This window comes from Humulus lupulus, chromosome 1, assembly GCF_963169125.1.
Source record: "Humulus lupulus chromosome 1, drHumLupu1.1, whole genome shotgun sequence".
NCBI lineage: Eukaryota > Viridiplantae > Streptophyta > Magnoliopsida > Rosales > Cannabaceae > Humulus > Humulus lupulus.
In genome coordinates, this window is record NC_084793.1 from 303,793,954 (window position 1) to 303,815,693 (window position 21,740).

Consider the following 21,740-nt stretch of genomic DNA (forward strand, 5'->3'; position numbering starts at 1 on the left):
AGGAAAGGGTGTTTGGCGTGACAGGGCTTGTGTGAAGCGAATTCAGAAGGAGAGGAAGTAGAGGAAAGTGGGGGCGACTTCAGTTAGAGAAGAGAAAGAGAGAGCGAGACATAGAGTGATAGAGAATTAAGGTTAAGTGTGATAGTGTATATAGGGTTAGATTATTATAGATTATATAAGATTAAATTTATAACTGATTTTTTTTATAAACATTGGGTGGGTTCGGATTACACCCTATCTGATGATGCTGTTGCGAAAATTGCAATGTGCAAGTATACACAATCGTAGACGAGTAATAATAGAGTTAAGTGGAGTACCTTCCCACATAGATTTTTTATTAATTACTAATGATTAATTTCCTAATTTTAGTTGGCTACTAAAACTTAAATTAAAGAATATCAATAACATAAACTAGAATTGACAAAACTAACAATTAACAAGTATTAGAAACAAATAAAAACAAATTAATTCAATGGATGTAAAGCTTGGGTATTTATTTTCACCATCTATCCACTTTATTACTTTATCAATACAATTTCAATTATTATTTCTTTTATTGTGATAGTGGATTTACTAAAGCAATCTATATTCTTATTAGGATATATAATGTAATGCCCCGAAATTCCTAATGCGGTTTAGTGGCTGGATTAGTAGGCCAGGAGGGTCATAACTGTTTAATTATGTCATTAACTGATAATATGCATGTTTATGAGAATTATATTATAATATGATGTTAAATGCATGCATGTGGGTCCACATTTCATTACAGGGGTGTTTTGGTAATTTGGCCCGTTGAGGCGTAATTGTATATTTGTATGCATGTCGGTGATCTATTGTTGAGACCACATTATAATGTGGATTTTTTCGAGCTATTCGGCATGAGACAATCTTGGAATATTGATTAGTGGTTTAGTCATAACAGATTTAAGTTCAGGGCTCAAGGTGAGTCTCGGGGTGATTTTAATGATTAGAGCGTTGTCGGGAATTAAATGGTAACGAGATATGAATTATTGATGTTTGAGAATATCGAGAATAGTGGGAATTGGAGAGCGTTAATTATGATTAACGAAATAGGTGGGAAATGTCAATTTTTCCATTGGGAGCATTTAGAAATCCTTATTTGACCTAGGGGTATTTTGGTCTTTTCACCCCTAGGATAGATATAAGCCATTGAAGGCTGTAGAAAGAAGAGGAAAAGAGAGCAACTTCAAGAGCTTCTCCCGTACCTGTTTTCTTTTCCTTTTTTCTTTGTGATTTTTGAGCCTAACTTGAGGATTCAAGCTTGGGAAGTAAGTCTTGAGAGCTTGGGAGTGTGTTCCACCATTGAAGAGCATCATAATCTGAGATTGAGGTAAGTTTCTAGCCATTGAATTTCTTGGTTTGCTCTGTTTTAGCTTTGGTTTTCAGCTAAGATTTATAGGTTGGATGATTGGTTTTGTTGTGAGTTTTGGCTAGGGTTCTTGTGGTTGTGATGCTTAGGGAATGTGGGGATGGTTTTTGGGTTCATTTGGCACAAACCTCTCCACTGAGCTCCCAACCGTCCTCTCCAAGTCTAGACTATGCAAAACTAGGTTATTATAATGAAAATAGCATTAAAATACAAAACCCTACGTTTTCTCAAAGTGAAATGACCAAAATGCCCTTAATTTAAAATCTGCATAAATTCCTCTTTTCTAGACACCTAGCACAGTCGCACCCCTCCTGGCACAGTTGCGCCACTTGCTCCAAATCACTAGTTTCAACATATTTTCGTATTTTTGTCAAATTTTCACATTTTTTCGTTCCAAAACATCTCGAGTCTTTCAAAACCTAAAAGTAAACAAAAACAAGCGTAAAATACAACAAGATAAACATAATTGAGCAATACACTACCTAAAAAGACATGTTAAAACGAGTCTAAAACTCATTTATTAGATGCTTAAATATTGAAACACGAACTCAATTATCTTTTGGGTCGGATTAGATTTTAATTGAAAAAAATCAAAATTTTCAAATTTTTGGGTTCTGAAGCTTCAGATTGGACGGATTCTGCGAGTTTTCAGGTTTTTCAGGCTCAATGTTCACCCTAATGAGAAGTCCTAATTTTTGGATAGTTATATATTGATCAAAACTGCAAGGTTAGTAATATAAAAGAACTTTTATAAAGGAGGATATTGGAATATCCTACAATGAACAAAGCGTGACAATGTTTGTTTATCTTCTTTATTTTCAATTAATTTTGAAAATAAAAGCTTATAATTCTTATCTAATAATATAACTATAATTTTGTAAAACTAAATAAATATATATATGTATTTTTTCATTAATTTTTTGTTGATGGTAAATGATTTCGTAGACCACAAGGCAAATAAAGTGTGATTGCGACCGAGGAAGCAAGAAAGAAATGAAAGGAAAAATAAAAAGTCTACTAACCATAAAAAAGTATTAGATTTTTTTTTGAGCAAAAAAGTAAGTGATATTAAATGTCTCTTTATTCATATTACTTATATTTTTATAATTTTAAGAATTGATTGATTATAGTCAATATAATTAAAAGAAAGTAAGATAGTATTATAAAAGAAGATTGTAATATTTGATTTATGTTTTAAAAAATATTTATTTATTATTTTATAATTTTAAATTTAAATTTAATTATATAACTAATGAGTCATATTGAAAATTTGTATCCATTATATTAGGATCTAAAATATTAAATATATACGATCTTAAATTATATAATACATATAAACATTATGAAAAACTTAAAGTATCAAATTCCTATTTACAAAAGATAAGCTAAAAAAGAATATATAAAAAAAAAAGGCGTTACGTGGATCCAAATTTGGGTTGCAGATACATATAAATTTATTTATCGAATAATCTAGAACCCGATTCGCACGGAAAACCCTATCCAGGCTAAGAAAATATTTATACGCGTATCCAAACACATTTTGGGCCCACCACCAAGGGCACAGCTGTCGTATTTGATAAGGTCGTCACATCCAACGTGGTTCACGATTTTGCCACCGCCTTATCAATCTCAACTAACTACCAAACAAATCATAGCCGTCCATCGCCCGCAGATCAATAATCGTGACCGCCCGATTCTCAAAGCCCATTATAAAAGAAGACGAGGGCGCGCTAAAGATAATCATTCATTCATAGCCTCTTCTTTCTCCTTTGTTTATTCTCCTTCCTATTTCTACAACCTCAGATCTACTATCCATGGCAAAAATTTGTTGCTTTCCTTCATTGATTTCGCTCAGATCTCGTTTTGATCTACATGTTGATTGTTGTTTTGTATCGATTCATCGTTCTTACGCCGTTGGATAGCTGTTACTTTAGGCTATGAAGCTCTGCTTAAGGTCTGGACTCGATTCGCTTTCAAGGCCTCCTTTTCTTGTAAGATTCATGTTTAGATATTAGTTATTCCTTGTATGGTTTATAAATCGTCTTTCTCTGTTGTTGTCTTCTTTTTTTAATTGTAAATATTTACATGTATGTATATCTTCTAGATCTGGAGGCCTGGTTTTAGATCCCAAGGGTTTTACTCTTCGAAACGTTGATTTTCTTGGTTATTCATGTAGATCTTGCCTAGATCTATAAACTTAGAGTAGATCTTGAGGTGTATCCCGCCATGGAGGTATTATTCCTTTCTTAAATGTTTTTTTTACGTTATAAAGCTTTATAAATCGTTCATGAGTAGTCATGGTTCTTCTTTTGTGTGTGCAATCAGGTACACGGTTGATTCACTGGTCTTACAGCGGACGGTTTTCCTATCAAAAGTCTTGCTGTTCTTCGTTATGTGACGCTCATGGAGCTGATTTGACTCGGATTTTCTATCCAGAAATGGTGGTTTATCAATTGTAAAGCGTTGTATCATCTTTTTTTGACGGCGATACTGTACGGCCTGTATTGGTGTTGTATCAGCGATATTGAGATATGCAGGGGTATGGGTTGATTGGGGTTCTGGGTCTTTAGAAGGATGTATAAGATATCGGTACCGAAGGTCCTTGCGAGGTCTGAGATCCGATTCATCTTTGTCATCCGACCTTTGCCATGACAGGTGCGCTTGCATGGCAGGTCAAATATCTTAATAAAAAAGAATAAATTTTTGGTTTAGGGGGGAGATCGCACGGGGTATTTGCCCGGGATCTTCCCTCTCGTGTGTGCTGTGTCCTTCTCCTTTTTTTCTTTCTTATTTTTGTTCACTCGCAATATCTTGCCCCACTTTACGCATCGAGACGACTTGGATGGAAGCATGCATCCTGAGAACGCCAAACCAAGGTATATTTTGCCCAATTTACGTTTATTCATTTACATATTTTTATTTATATAGCAGAAAAAACAATTCTAGAGCGACAAGAAAATATTAATCATTATAGACTCCAAATCATAATAGACCTTAGACTCTAAATCATAATAGACCTTAGACTCTAAATCATAATAGACCATATATATTAATATCAGGCCAAAATGATGCTAAAATTATTTGGTTTATTGATTCTTATTTTTTAACAATTGTTTGTAGTTATGCCAATTGCTATTTCTGGAGATTGCTGAAAACAGTTCTTTCTTAAGGTAAATAAGGTTTCATTAAATTAAGTAGTTAGTAGAAATTCATGATTACCTAGCCCCGATTTCATACGATACTAAAACACGGTTTCGTTACAAGAATAATATAAAAGTAGTTGATATATTATCCATAAAGATGCACAGGTAAATTTTCAGGAACCATTAGGTCATCAACTTTACTTTTTCAGCTCTTTCCTTTATGTAATCAACTAATCAAGCCTGCAACTGCCCCATAACCTAATATTATTGATCAAATACTAAATGACTTGATGAAATGCATTTATTATCAATTTCAGTTCATTTTTTCTTCAATTCAAGTTTGTTATCTAGGTTTCTTTTATCTGGAAGCTTTTGAAAGTTTTTTTATGTAATATTTTGCAACGTGTAGTTGTACATGCTGGTCCCTTGTAAATTTTTTAGATCTATGGCTGCAAAGTCGAAGTTGTTCTATATGAAGCGGCCTACCCTTGTTTCAGCGAAGTTGATTGAGCAGAGTTGGAAGTTTGTTTGCCGTTCTCCATTTGAGGTGATAATCGAATAGATTTAAGTGGACGAGATTATTATCCCAACCACGTGTTTATTTATAATCAGAGTTTATATTACAATATAAAGTATTTTATTAGTTCATATTTTCATTACTACTATCAAGTGAAGTTATACAGCAGAATCATCTTTATTCACTATGGTTTTGTTTTAATTTGAATTTTTTTTGCTATCGTTGTTTCGGAGCATAGCGTTTATTAACAATATATATGCAGAGATTATTAACATTTTAAAAGCTGTATAGTTTTTATGTTTAATCGTTGAATTGCCGAATATTTATTGCTATTGTTACATAATTATGCTTCAAATGATCAAGTTTTACTGTTTCCGGCTGTATGATACTCCGTTGCACTTGTGAAACTAGTAAGAACTTTGCAATTGAAATTGAAGTAATTACATATTTTTTGATGAGATCAAAACATGTTTGAATTGATTAGGGTTGAATGTGTTGGAAATGATTTATTGATATGTTAAACTCTTGATAATGATTGTCAAGTAAATTTTTTTTTTTAATCTATTATAATGTAATTTCACTACAAAAAAAAATCATGGGCATTTTTTTTTCAGAAATGATCATCAACAACTATATATGAAAACATTTATGTTGTGGTATAAATGTTTGGTATTATTTTATGGAAATTGGATTTATAATGTTAATTATATGATGAATATAATAAGTTCAAATATTTTTAATGTCTTGTAAAAAAATATTTTGGCAAGCAAACTGCAAAATTTTAATAATTTTTGTAAGAGTTTAATATAAAACTTGACTTGTTTTTTCTTGTTTAGAAAAATGAAAGCCACTTTTATTTTAATATAAAAATCGTGTTTACATTGTCGTAGAAGTATTTATGGTATGTTTTTGAATAGTTTGACTCGGCAAACAAGTCATCTTTTCTTTTCACCTTCCCTTGCCTTGTGCGTGTACGATAGATCTGTTAGCTCAAACGGTTAGAGCACTCGAAGCCCCGTTTGGGTTTCGAGAGGATGGTGGTTCGAATCCACCCGGATCTCCATTAATAATAATAATAATAATTCTATACAAGGAAAAGATATGCATCAATTTATCGTACCGTTAAAAATAAATCCATTCATCGTATATTTTTAATGTAATTTTCTGTAGGTCCCAATGTGAATATGACGACAGATGAGTCGGTGCGTGTCGTGAGGTGCACCTAACTTTTAGTGGCGGACAGCTCATGCTTTTAGAAAAGCATTTGATTCATCCTTCACATTTCGTGTTGAATGAAAGTGCTACTTGTGGTTATATTATGTTGATACTTTTTGTTTCCTCTCACTGGACTGTTTATGACTAATTTCATTTTAGATAATTTGTTTTGTAGAATAGTATAAATAAATTTTAAAAAAATTGAATATATAGAATTATATTTTTGTTTTAATTTATTAGTTTGGTAAATTATTTATAATTATAGTTTAATTTTTTTTTTTGATTAAAATTGAGTTTAAGGTATTATTTAAAATATTTTATAAAATTCAAAATATTATTTGTCAAGGCCAAACTATTAATTAGAGAAAACACATTATCTAAAAAATGTAAACTCTTTTACATATAAAAAAAATATTGCTACATGCGGTCCCTATCTCTATTTGTTGTTTTGCTAAGACTTCTTTTGGTTATAATCTATATAGCAAAAACAGTGAATTTATTTATTAAAATAATAATAATCTTTAATAATTGTTTTTCTTCCTTAAATTTTAATCATTTTTTTAAGTTTCAACATAAAAATAACAGTTCAAAAGTACTTATTCCATCTCGTTTTCATTGCTTAATTTTTTTTCTTCCCTTTTCTACTTTACTAAATCTTAATTTTGTATAGTGGGGTAGAATGGAAAAAACTATAAAATAAAAAAGATCAATCTATATGTTTTATTTGATAAGTAAAAGATCATTTATAAGTTATACTATATACTTTTTGTTTTAGGTTTAAATAAATTTAAGTACTTTATTTATTAATAATTAAAAAATTAAAGATCAATAAATTTGATTTTATATTAAATAAATAATTAAATTAAAATATAAAATCTTTTAAATCTCCAATATAAATTTATAAAATCTCCTATATAATATAATTTTTTATTGAGAAAATTTAGTCATATTATTTTAAAAGATAATATAGAAATGTTAATATACCACTTATATATTAATTAGTTTATGATTTTAATTTTTTTTTGACAAAAGACCAATTTCATTACATATTTTAGTTTTTAGAAACATTAAAAATGAATATTTTGATTTTACTTATGATTTTTATTCTAAGGAAATAATCTTTTTAAATTTCTATTATTCATGTTTATAGTTTTTTCAAATTTTGAAATAAAATATAAAATTAGAAATTGTGTTTCTGTCTTTCATTCTTAAAAATATATATATATTTTCAAATTAAAGAGTCAGCGATGTTTTTATTTTTTACAATAATAAAGGTGAAAGTTAAAAGAAAAATATTAAAGAGTAGTTTTTTACTTAATTTTATTTTAATGTGTGGAGAAGGAAATTTTAAAAACTTACAGGGCTATATTTGATAGAGGTGTAGATAGAGAGAAGAAATTAGAGTATATATATTTAGATAGAGGTGTAGAAAGAGAAGAAATTAGAGAAGGAAATTTGAAAAACTTACTTTTATCATAATTTACGTATATATCCTTATAAATAATTTACTAAGAACAAGGGTGAAGAATAGAGAAGTAAGGTTCCAATAGAACCATTTAAAATATAATTATGATGATATAAAATAATTAATTTTAAATACTTCAGGCTAATGTTAGATCCAAAACCTATCAATAAGTTCCTTTCATATTTAGAAGAGCTATGTCCAATGTATGTAATGTAGTTAATCGTTATACATAATTAGAAAAATGATTTATATATTTTTATACTTTGTATTTTGTTCAATTACTTATTTGAATTTTGTGTTTTGATAAATTCTTTTTTGGATCATGTATTTTGTAAAATGGTTTAAATAGACCTCTAAATCCAATTTTGATAAAGAAAAAATTGAATATAACAACATATTTGTTAGGCAAAATATTTTTGTTTTAAATTATTAGTTTGGTTAATTATTTATAATTTTAGCTCATAAAATTTTGACCAAAATTCGAGTTTAGGAGTTCTATTTGAATCATTTTACAAAATATATGATCTAAAAAATCATTTGTCAAAATATAAGGTGCAAACAATTAATTGAACAAAACACAGAGTCCAAAAAAGTATAAACTTATATAAAAATCTTGAGACATGTGATTTCTTATGCCAACTAAAACTCTTAAAATCTTATTAGAATTTGTGTGAACTTAAAAACAAAATCCTCAACATGAACACTAGATTTTTATTTTACTTTTGCAAATTTGTTCACAGTTTAGTTGTTTTTTTTTTGTTATTTTGACCCTGATGGACTTAATTTCTAGGTTTGTCACTAGGTTAGAAACTTAGAATACTACTTATCTCATTAGTCAACATTAGATGTACTAAACGGAATTACTTGATCTACCGAATCAATTCTACCTTTTTAAAATGGGAATATTTCACCTGTAAAACAAATAAAATTAGATATATTATGTAAGCTTTTGATGTATCTGAATTAGAGCCTAACTAATTCAATTAATACACATTTAATTATCTTATTATAAATATAATTAAACACGTTTCTTTACTTAATTTGTTAAACATTCATTAAAACCCACAACACATTACATTTTCTTTTCTGAGCAACACAACACAATACATTACGTTTTGATTATTTAATTAAGTAGAATTTGACTCACATTCTTCAAATTAGTGTCAAAACAATAACAGTTCTTAAAATCCATTAATTTTAAAACAACCTAGAGTTACTTATATTTATCAATTATGAAGGAATAATATAAATATTATGGATAATTCTTCTAGAGGGATTCACTTTAAGCCCTATCGGTAGGGCTCTCAGTGTTTCTCGACCCGTGAATAGTTTTCGGCACGATTTCTTTTATGACCTAGTTTATTGTAGCTACTTAGAGCATTCTGTAAATTTTCAGAAAATTCTGAATAGTTTACAGTACTGAAAACTAGGTGCAAACATGTTGCACGCGTGGCTAGTTTTTTTTTATGCTTTGAATCTAGTTTTTGGTACTGTAAACTATTCAGAATTTTCTGAAAATTTGCAGAATGCTCTAAGTAGCTACAATATATATGATCATAAAAAAAATCGTACCGAAAATTATTCACGAGTTCGAGAATACTAAAAGTGAAGCCTATAAAAGAATTTCCAAAAATATTTTAACCAAGACCAAATTTCTTTATAGCAACGTGATTAGATTGTTTTCATTGAAAAAACCAAGTCTATTATTTTCTTTACACAATCACCCCTACATTTTGGATTATTACATTTTCACCATCCCTGTAGAGGCCACCGCCTTTCAGGGTCAGGTAGCCATGTGGAACGCGTTTTAGGTTCCTTTGCCGTTTTCTTCTTCTTCTTCTTCTTATCTTCATTCTCAACCTTGTCACTCCTCCGTTTGATCCCAACCCCGGGAGAGTCCTTCGTCAAGCTAAGAATAACCTTTCTCATAAATCTCCACCCTCTGTTTTTCTTGGTAGTACTCCATAATGACGACGACGACGACGACGATGATGATGATATTTTGCCCAAAACACCCTTGTCTTTGTCGTTATCTAATTCTAACCTGATCGAGTTCGAAAGCCTTTCGTAGCTTGTCATTCTCGAAGTTATAATTTACGAAAGAAATCTCAGAATGCTCTCTCTCTCTCTCTGGTCTGTGATTTCTTTTACTCGGAACCACCATATGGATTTATGGTTGAGTGGGCCTCTTCATCTACTGCGGCCCATTATATAATTACCCGTCGTCATAGGCCCATATAGAACTAATAGTGCCATGTTTGCAAAGTTGGATGAATAGACGGATGAAGGGAATACACTTTATTTTTATTAAAAATTAATATATAATATATATTTTTTTAACTTATACTCACAATTTTCTAATTTTTTTTCTGTCATATTCTAAAAAGTACATATAAATAATTTAATTTTTAAATATTTAAATAAAAAAAATTAAAACACAAAAAATATAAAAACTTGTTAAAGTAATATTTTTCTAAAAAATTATACATTATATTTTTTAAAATAATTTTTTAGAAAAATCATAAAAACAAGATAAGATATAATAAAATTATTGAAATTAACAAAAAAAAAATTAAAAATGTAAAAAAAATATTAAGAAAAAATGTTACAAATAATTTTTTTTAAATAATTATTTTGATTAATAGGGTTCTTATATATATTTTTGGGGTGCAAATATAATAACCATGTTATTTACTTTTTAACTTATTTTATTTGGCAAGGAAGATGGGAATAAAAAAAGAAAATAATTATGGATTGCAAACTCTTTGTATCCCAAAATAATTCTTCCGTAGACCGAATTACTTTACTAATTAAAATGATTAAATTTTAATATTATTATTTATTTTAAATAGTCAAAATTATTAATTTTTTCTTTCATTCTTATTATACCAAAAGTCATTTTCTTCATTATCCCTACTTCATTATATTTTTATTTTTAGTTGTTCCCATACATATATATTATAATTATTTTATTTATTTTTACTAGTTATTATAAAATGATAGTAGTATTAGTTAGTAATGATATTTTTTACGTGTATACTTTTAAAATGTAATTTTCTTTAATATATTACAAGAATAAATCATATTTCAAAATTAGTATCATATATTTTTAAAAATAAAACCTTTTCAATTAACACAAATTTCTTAAATTTTTTTTACAAAAAATATTTCAATATTTCCTAATGTTTAGTTGAGATGAGAGTAAATATGTAAATTTTATGTTGTCAAATTTTTTTTTCTAATATCTCTCTTTTCCTCTTATTCTTCCAAAAAGAGAAAGATTAAAAATTATGAATTTGGAAGGATTTCTTTTCTCCCTCCTTTAATCCTTGCTACCAAACAAGTGTTTCTACCTCTCTTTTTACTTTTCTCCACAAATCCACTCTACCAAAACAAAAACTAAGAAAACACTCAGTTGGGGCATGATTTGGTTATATGATATATCTACATTATATTATTATTATTATTATTATTATTATTGTGAAATGGATATATCTACTAATTAGCAATTACATTTTTCAGTGAATAAATTAAAATGGAAAAGCACAATAATCTAACACGTGTAATGGTTTGACACTACAGATACATATACATGTAATATCTTTCTCAAATTGGGTAAGCCTGAAATTTAAGGCAATATTATAAAAGTGGTAATGTGAAAAAGACTAGTAGACAATGTCGATTCCTTTAAGCCAAACATGTAATGCACTATTAGGCAGTACATATATATTTATTGGAATTTGCTGGCTTTGGCTTTGGCTTTGGCTTTGGTAGATAAGAAGTGAGTGCAGTGCAGTGCACTCGTAATTGAGCGTTGGATAGCATTTAGGGTTGCCGTCCCTTTCAATCCTCTTCTCTACACGTTTTTATTTTAAGGAATTGATTGGAGAAATAAGTAGTAACCGACACACCACCCGTCCCGTGGTGATTTGGAATTGGAATGGGACAATTTGGATAGATAGTGCGGTTTGAACTATTTGAAATAAATGTTTTGCAGTATAAGCAGAGTCGTGCCTAAGTATAGGTGGACTAAGCCTGGCATAGGGCCCACTCCCAAATTTTAGAAAAATAACAATATTTACATTCAAAAGCCATCCAATTTTAGAAAAATATCATTTTATGTGTAAAAATTGGAAAAAAAAACTTTTTTTTCTTTATTTGTATTGGGACTTACCCATCTCAGGCACACCCCTTAGTACAAGCAGGTATGGTATAGTTTTATCGGTTTATATATATTTTAACTATTCATAACATATATGACAATTTTAATTATCTTAAATAATACAACTCAAATAAAAATTATTATGTAATTAAAATATGTATATTTAGTGTAGTGTTGTGTAATTTGAATGCTATCACAAACAACAAAATCGTCCAATTTGAGAAAAACACAACTCACAATGCATCGAAACTGCGTAGTATGGTGTGGATTGGTATGATGCGAACGGTTTCGATACGTTGGCGAATTTTTGAATATACCATAATGGCAAGAGAAATGAAGCTCTTCTATTTGTTATTCAAAGACCGAGTCCCACTGAAAAGTTGAAATTATTACATCTCTTATGGATAAGGGTGTTCATTGGACTACATTCAATATTTTTAAGTCTATTCGATCTGATTCAATTATCTATTGGATGTTAGATTTTTACAACTAACGAATCTAATTAATTTGTCTCAACCGATCTGATCCGATCCAATTATCCATTGGATTAGATTGGTTTAATCCATTGGATGTGTCTCCTACTTATGTATTTGATTGGATTGGATTTATGTGATATTTTTGTGCATTTATTTAGCTAAATTTGTTCAAATAATTTATAATATTATAAATAGAAAGACTAATTTATTCCAAATGATATAATGTCATACAATTACAAAATAAATTATAAGCATAATACTAAATAAATATATATATTTTTTAAAATATATATACAACTATATTGGCTCATTTGCATTGAATTTTTGCATATATATCATCTAATAATCGATCCGATCCAATTTGAATATTCAAAATCCGATTCATTCCAATCATTTGGATATCCAAATTTTGACAATCAATTGTAATTGGATCGATTGGTTCTAGTTGGATTGGATAATTTTTTGACACCCCTACTCATGGAGGTCTCTCAAATAAAATTGTTCCTTGTACTAATGGACTTCTTGAATGCTTATAAAAATAATAACTATGCAAATTTCAAAAACGATAAATTCAGATTTAATCGGTTTTAAAAGTTTAAAACTTTATCGAAAGCAAATTGGGCGGTACGTTGAATTTGCGAACGGTTCTTTAATATCTTAGTGTTACTCAAGTTATTATAAGAGAGTGATGCTACACACATATCTTTTTGCACAAACAATGATATTAAATTTTTTCAACCACATAATCTATTTAGGTTAAGACTATATTCATTTTAATAAGTTATTAATAATGCTACCATATTATTTATTGCATATTTTTTGTATAAATATTATGTTTCTCAATCATCATTACTCTAAATAATAATATTTCATAATATGAACAAGGTTAAATGCAAAGTTTGTTTGTTCCATTAAGGTGAAATTTATTCTTTGTGATAACTGATATATCATAAAGAATAAATTTTGCGCTGCACAACCCTAAGTTATAAAGTTCGACCAAAATTTATTGATATTAGATGGATTCTTTTTTCTCTTTATTAAACTTCTTTCTCATTGCAAATTTTGGTTGGTATCAGTCACTAGCAATAAATAGTACAGTAAAATACCATCAATTTTTATAGATTTCATGGAAGTTAATACGTTAGGGTGAGATATTTTTTCCTAAATCATCACATCACATTACATTAACTCCCTTAAAAATATTTTACACCACACAATAATTCTTAATTATTTGTTGAACCATTTTGTAGTACAAATATTGAACATCAACACCAATTAAAACAATTTTTTTATTTTATTTTTTGAAAAAAGTCAGATAAATCCTTAAGCATATACAAAATATGTGATTTAAATTCGTAGTAGTCTCAAAAGGACATCTGAATTGGTCATTGCATTTACACTACCTCCACGTAAGTGTGAGGTTTTTTCATAATAGACACGCAAGGCAACATTTTTTATTTTTTTGGTTGTGTGAATAATTATTATTAAAAATCATATAAAAATTTAGAAGATTCTATAATAGGGGCTTTAAAATAGCTTGCCGGTGGGGCTATTTTATTTTTCTGGCTCATAAACAATTTTCGGTGCGATTTTTTTTTATGATTGTATATATTGTAGTTATTTAGAGTATCTTACAAATTTTCAGAAAATTCATAGTAATTTACATTACTAAAAACTAAGTTCAAACATATTATTTTCCACACGCATAAAAAAATTAGTCATGCGTGCAACAAACTGTTTTTAAACTAGTTTTCGGCACTGTAAATTATTCGGAATTTTCTGAAAATTTGCAAAATGCTCTAAATAACTATAATATACACGGTCATAAAAAAAAAAATTGGGCCACAAACTATTCACGGATTGAGAACACACAAGAATCACACCAATAGAGCTATTTTTGAAAAGCCTACCATATAAATTTCTTAAAAATTTATTATTATTATAACATTAGATTTGTAGAATACTTGGTCTTAGAAAACGAATGATTTGACTTACAAAAATAATATAGGAATGGAAAACGAGTTTTGGTCATATTTGGAAGTCTCTCACTTCACAAAAATTTCCACCGTTTTAAGTGTCAAACGAGTTGGCTCAATTCATAATTAGTATTTTTTTTTTCAAAGTGATTATATTATATTAAATTGATAGTATAATGATCTAGAACCATGTTTAATAAAATTAAAATTTGGGATCAATTCAGCGTGATTCATACATGCAATTTTTTATAAGTAAAAAAAAGAGGATCAACTGTTTAGCTAGTTGTCACACCTGTTCATGCTTTAGAAATACTACTCACTTCTTGTTCTTTATATCATATTATTATAATATTATGGGAAAATATTATTTCGGTCTATGTTTTTCTAGAATATGCGATCGGTTTATGACAATTCGAACATTGTGTTTTATAAAATAGAATAAAATAGTACTCTAAACTTAATTTTTGTTAAAATATATTTAATTATAAGATCAATTCTTGAGTCGTTAGAGATTAGATAAGTTCACAATAACGAATAAGGTGATCGAAAAGCTAAGAAATAAAAATTATATTTTAAAATATTTTGACCAAAATTGGATCTAGCATACTATTTTGATCTATTATGTATAACATAAAATCTGGATTATTATTTAATAAAACACAAAAACCAATCACATATTAAAAAAAAATTACAAGAACCAAACTAGTATTTTGAGATTTCCAAATATATTGAAGAATAGTAAATTTAGACCAATCATTAATTTATGTCCACACACATATTAAAGTACTAATATATTTCTCCTTACATAAAGGAGGTATTAAGTTCTAAAAAAATATTAATATATGACATGTGTATTCTTTGCATTATATGGATAAAAAAATATGTGAAGTTGTTTTCTTCTCTTATTTTATTTATAAATATATAAATTTAAAAAATATATTTTAAACTTTAAAAAAAATCATATTGAAAAGATTTTATAGATGTCCATGATTTTTTCAATAAGATACTGATTTGAAAGGAGTACAATTTGATGGTGGGGATGAGAAATTAAAAAATATATATAAATATATTTTTTCAAAAAAAATATATATATATATATTATACGTGTCCATCGATCATTGACATCCAACACACCACAATAATCTATTTATGATGATTGGATGGAGATAATAAAAAGATAGAGAAAATTAATGGTAATGTATTCTTGTCTTTTATTTTCTTATTTTAGCAAACAAATAATCAGTTCTTTTATTATTTCTATCATAGTTTAATCCAATCATAATATATATATTTTAATATATATTATGTGTAATGACCGAATTAATTCTAAGACTTTGGACCATTAAAACTACTATACATAGACACTATTTTAAAAAAAATATACATACGAAACATTCATAACTTTATAAAAGAAACTATAAACGAAATGTTGAAATACATAAATTCGGGGTATGGTATGAGATCTCATTGTTTTAAAAATAAAACATAACTCAAATCTTAAATAAATTTGTTACAAAATCAAGTGCGGAAAATACATAGAAAACATAATTAAAAAGACTGAAAACAACGTCGTTCTCGAATCGTTCACGTAATCCATCGACTCCATTCTTCCTCAATATACAACCCCAAGCTGCCAAGAATCCTTCCGCCGCCATAACTATTTTCCTACATACATAAAAATAAAGGAATGAACTTAATGCCCAACAAGGAAAATCTACTAAAAACATAAAACATAAACATAAACATAAACTATAAACATATGACTATAAAATCATATACCATATAGGACTACAATATTAATGGTCATTAACTCATTAATATGGCATGTGATAAACCATCTAGGTCATCTGTCTACTAATTGAGGTAAGTTATATCACATGGTAGTATATGATAACTCATCTAAGTCCTTAGTCTACTAGTCGAGGTAGGTAAATCATAACTTTAAACCATGAAAATGACTATAAAATCGTATACCATATAGGACTACAATATTAATGGCCATTAACTCATTAATATGGCATGTGATAAACCATCTAGGTCATCTGTCTACTAATTGAGGTAAGTTAGATCACATGGTAGTATATGATAACCCATATAAGTCCTCAGTCTACTAGTCGAGGTAAGGTAAATCATAACTCTAAACCATGAAAATGATAAACAATAAGGCTTGCTAACTAAGCAACTATGAGCCCTAGATACATAAAAACATAACATAACATAAAATTATCATAACATATTATACATAAACATAACATATAATCATATAGAAACTATCATATTTTCCTTACCAATACCGGGATTTATGAGAACAAGGACAGGATATGGAACGCTCCTAAAACCAAAAATAAGAAGGCGAGTATTCTAAAGAAAAGAGATGATGACAAGAGGACTAAACCACCGAGAAGAAACTTACCGACAAGAAATCTTAAGTTCCAAGAACTTAAATACCTAACCAAGATAATGAAAAAAAATAATGAGTTAGGATTTGTGTAAAGAAAACTATAAGAAACTGATGAAACACACAGAAATGAACTAGGAATAGGAATACCTTTGAATGTACTAGAACCGAACTACACCTCGATATCTAAAAACACACTATTAACCTTACTTTCCAAGTATTTTTAAAGCTTATAACCCCAACCCAAGTGTTTATCACTCAAAAGTAAACCTAGCAGCTTGAAAGCTCTGAACACAGCTTGAAGAATGAGAGAAATGGATGAGTATTAGGTCCTATTTATAGAGTTCAAGGAGTGAAAAGATCTTGTTTTAGCTTGAATAAAAATAATGAATATTTAATTGAAAAACATTTGAATATTCGTTCAGCAGAGGCTTAAGACTCGGCCAAATCATTCAGAGGCTTGCTAAGAGGTTAAGGAATGAAATGAGCTCGGTTTCAAAACCATTTGAAAATCATGCCCTAGGGCCGATATATCGCCCATTGTAGGCGATATATCGCCTAAGCCTATATCCTAAGGCTCGACGATGCATTTGTGCGAAGTTACGTGTTTTTCGTATTCCCCGTGTGGCGATATATCACTCCTAGAGCTGCGATATATCGGCATACGCTGAAATATTATACACGTAATTGCACTTTTTCAGCTTAATTTGAATTGAGTAAATAACTTTGACTAAGTCATGAAACAATTTTAAAGTTGTTGGCAGGTTCTAGGGTTTTCAAATATTTCTCTTATAAAACTATTCATCAAAAAAATAATTAATTCTCAATAAACATGCACATGATAAGTATCATGATCTTATTAGTTCTATCTAAACATTATAGTATAATAAATATCATCCTTATAATCATCTATATTAATCAAACCTTATGTTATAATTAATATTCTTAAACTATAAGTTAAACTTATAAAATCTATAAGTGTTGTTACGAGTGTTCAACTAAGTCCCGGCTTGAACCAAAATCTACAGTAATAAACATACTATAACTTACTACTAGCTATTAATACTACTACTACTATCCGACTAGCTAAGTAAAATTCTTGTACTCTACATCATGTGAAATTGAGACTCATTAAAAAATTTGAATATAAAATTTAAGAAAAATACAATTTTGACCTCTGTGTTTTGCCTGAATACTTGATTGGCCCTGTGTTTTGTTAATTGACAAAATATACCATTTGTTTTGTAAAATAAAACAATATGATAACCTGAGCCTGATTTTGGTAAAGCAATTTTTCAATATGAATAAAATGCCTTCATTTTTTTTTGTTTTTTTAATTCCTTTAATGAATTTTCTTTTTTCTAATATATAAAAAAAATTTATAAAACATTTTAAATTCTCTAATGTTGAACCCACGAGAAACACATCCAGATGAGAAAAAAAAGAAAGAAGAAGACGAGGAAATTGGAGTTTTTCGAGTTAAAAAATGCTTTAATGGAGTAATCGACGACGACGACACGAGTTCAAGAGTTTCAAGCATTAGTATGCAAGAAGCTATAACTACCCTTACAAGAATGGTGACCATCAAATTCAAAGAGTCCCTAATATTGAGCAAATTCGATCAAAGGTTCATCCCAGAACTCCTAGCATTCGTTCCGAATCGAGCTGGAATAGTCGAAGCGTGTTACTTCAAAGTACTGCCCTGAAAAACTCTTCATAGAGTAAATAGATAGATGAATGGAATGGAGTTTCTCAGTAGTTTGGGTTGTAAATGTTCTTGTTCAGATAAAAACTCTGTTGATACTAAAGATGTTGGTGAAATCAACTTTAGTTAAAATAACACTAATCCTAGTTATGGAGCTGCCATTCAAAAACCCAACTTGTTTTTCCCTGTTAGACCGAGTATGGACCTTGTTGACGCCATTAACCAAATGAACAGAACACCTAGACTCGAAAAGGCGGGATCTGCTTTTCCTAGCTGAGAAAGTTCTTCCAGCTTTCGAAGCACAAAATCCCCATCTGGGTTAATGAGAAATGTTCCTCCGGTGAAGAGCCCATTTCTGGGCAGACCGGAGATTCTCTGTAAGTCGCCAGAGGTTTTTAGTTCTTCTTCATCGCCGCTGTTGGAGAAATGGAACAATACTATGAGAAAGGGACCACGCTACATCTAGGCCTGAAGACGAAAACGAGGGAGAAGCTCACATGAGTTCGACATTAGAGATTTTTTACTTTTAACTTTTCAATTATATGTTTCCTTTTTATTTAAATTATTTTTATATATTAGAAAAAATAAAATTCATTAAAGGAATTAAAAAAATAGAAAAAAAAAATGAGGCATTTTAGTCATTTTGAAAAATTATTTGACCAAAATGAGGCTCAGGGTATCATATTGTTCCATTTTAAAAAATAGATGGTCTGTTTTGTCATTTAACAAAATATAGGGATCAATCGAGTATTCAGGCAAAACATAAAGACCAAAATAGTATTTACTTAAAATTTATATATTAGTGTGTTATGTTCGATACTCATAATGAAATTTATTATAATTTTTAGATAAAGAAAATTAAAAGATATCTTTAGAGCATTAATGTATCCTTGGATACAAGCATCAATGTGAGTTTATTAAAATAAGAAGTAATGATTTGGTTAATTATTTAATATAATGAATTTATGATTAATGTGACATTTGTATTATGATATAACTACACATTTTTAATAGTGTTGCTAGTTGGCACCTTAAGGTGCCCAAAACCACATGAGCTGGCACTTTATGATTAGTTATTGATACTCCATAATACTTATTAAATTCAAATGTGTGAGACCCGATATTAGATTGCACCAATAACGGTATCACCTCCTTGTGGTGTTGGGCACCAGTGGTGCCCCTCAGCAATTCTCTTTGTTCTATGGCACCCATGGTGTATGCCTAGGTTGATTGGTGTAATTTAGGAGCAAATATACATATATTGTTTTTTAAATTAAAATGTGTGGGACTCGATACTAAATTGCATCAATAACAATATGCAATGTAAGATGGATTGAATTATATTTAAAAAATTTAAATCTATACTTGTATGATTTAGATATATGTTTTTATGTCGGAAACTCTTTGTACATATTAGAATGTGGTGCATTGTAATAAGTATAGGGTTACATCTCAAAACCAATTAGTGATGGATGGACTATCTCATGCTCTTATAAATTGTATTAAGTTCTCACACACTTTTAATGTGGGACTCACTAACACATGACTCACATATACAATGTATTTATAATATTTTAATATGAATACATATATGAAATTTTTTGGGTAGTTATTGTTTTTAATCACTACCGATAGATATTTTTGGTATTTTCAGTATATCGATAAGTTGTAATTCTATTTTTTTTACATGACAGTATATAATGTAGTTACATATATATACTAGATACAAACAATGCGCAATACACGTTTACTTAGTTTTATTTATAGAATTTATTAATTATATTTATTAAATTTGTATCATTGTCATGTAAATTTCAAATAAATAAATAATATTATATATAAAAGAGTGATATAAACATATTAAATGAAAAATTAAACCAAAACATTTTTTATAATTTTTTTTAAATATATATAGATATAATATGATAACATTTTTAAACATAAATGGTAATTTAAAAAAAAATTAAGATTATATATTATATATTTTTATAATGATATTTTATAATATTGAAATTTATATTGATATAAGAATTAAATATCTAGTATTGTATTAAATATTATTATAATAATAATATTTTATAATATTTATATTTATTTAATATAATTATTAAATATCTAGTCTTGTATTATATATTATTATAATAATGATATTTTATAACATTTAAATTTGAATTTATATTATATAATTATTATATATGTAGTCTTATATTAAATATTATTATAATAATTATATTATATAATATTTGAATTTATATTAATATAATTGATACATATCTATTTTTAAGTTAGTTTGAAACGTATATTATGTTAAATATTTAGAATATTCTGTTAAAATTAACAAAACAAACCGTTAAATCAAGAATTTTCGTTATCTACACGTTTTTTTTATATAGAAGAGATATAAGTTAGATTAAGTAATAAAAAAAATAACTTGTACTTTTTTTAAAAAAACTATATATAAATGATAAAAAAAATTAGGATTATGTGATAAATGTTATTATAATTTTTAAATTTATATTAATATAATTATTAAATGTAATGCCACAAATTTCCTAATAAGGTTTAGGACCTTGATTAGGAGGTCGGGATGACCATAATTGATTTATCATGTTATTAAATGATTATGTGCATGTTTATGTGAATTATATTATTATATGATGATAAATGCATGCATATGGGTCCACCGTCCACATTTAATTATAAGGGCATTTTGGTAATTTGGCCAGTTGAGGGCGTGATTGTGTATTTTCATGCATGTAGGTGATTATAAATAATACCCCATTATGTGTGGATTGGTTCGAGCCATTCGGCATGAGACGATCATGAAATGCAAGTTTTCGGTCTAGTCATAACGAGATTAACTTCAGGGCTCGGAGTGAGTCTCGGGGTAATTTGGTGATTAGAACGTTGTCGAGAATTAAAGAGTAACGAGATATAATTTATTGGTATTTGAGAATATTGAGAATAGTGGGAATTGGAGGGTGTTAATTATAATTAACGAAATAGGCGGGAAATGACGATTCTTTAGAAGCCTTTATTTGACCTAGGGGTATTTTAGTCTTTTCACCCCTGGGATGGATATAAGCCATTAGAAGGCTGTGGATTTGTAAAACAGAGCATTATCATCCTCATCTCTTTCTCTCCCGTACACCATTTCTCCTCCTTCTTCCTTTCAATTTTTGAGAGCCAATTTGAGGATCCAAGCTAGGAGAGCAAGGCTTAAGGGCTTAGGACCTTGGTTAAACCATTGAAGGGGGTCTAAATCAAGCTTGAGGTAAGATTACATCCATGAA

At 28.5% G+C, this 21,740-nt stretch overlaps 1 protein-coding gene and 1 long non-coding RNA gene across 4 annotated transcripts; both read left to right on the top strand.

Moving 5' to 3' along the window:
- Positions 1 to 3,117: 3,117 nt before the first annotated feature.
- Positions 3,118 to 5,234, top strand: LOC133812619 (uncharacterized). Of its 3 annotated transcripts, none has more exons than XR_009884003.1 (4): positions 3,118 to 3,381; positions 3,495 to 3,622; positions 3,716 to 4,560; positions 4,943 to 5,234. It is a non-coding gene; the product is annotated as an uncharacterized LOC133812619 (long non-coding RNA). The 3 variants fall into 3 exon arrangements; XR_009884002.1 differs by having other exon boundaries at positions 3,119 to 3,381; positions 3,716 to 4,266; positions 4,511 to 5,234; XR_009884001.1 differs by having other exon boundaries at positions 3,122 to 3,381; positions 3,716 to 5,234.
- Positions 5,235 to 18,145: 12,911 nt separating this feature from the next.
- LOC133780490 (uncharacterized) lies at positions 18,146 to 18,577 on the top strand. The gene is made up of 2 exons (XM_062220202.1): positions 18,146 to 18,319; positions 18,476 to 18,577. The coding sequence occupies exons 1-2, from the start codon at positions 18,146 to 18,148 to the stop codon at positions 18,575 to 18,577; spliced, it is 276 nt and encodes a 91-aa protein (XP_062076186.1).
- The last annotated feature ends 3,163 nt before the right edge of the window (positions 18,578 to 21,740 follow it).

Excerpts from the sequence above, each read along its gene's own strand:
- LOC133780490 (XM_062220202.1), top strand. The coding sequence starts at position 18,146 with ATGTTGAACCCACGAGAAACACATCCAGATGAGAAAAAAAAGAAAGAA. Across the intron at positions 18,320-18,475 it reads TAACTACCCTTACAAGAATG|ATGAATGGAATGGAGTTTCT; the intron begins GTGACCATCAAA and ends GTAAATAGATAG.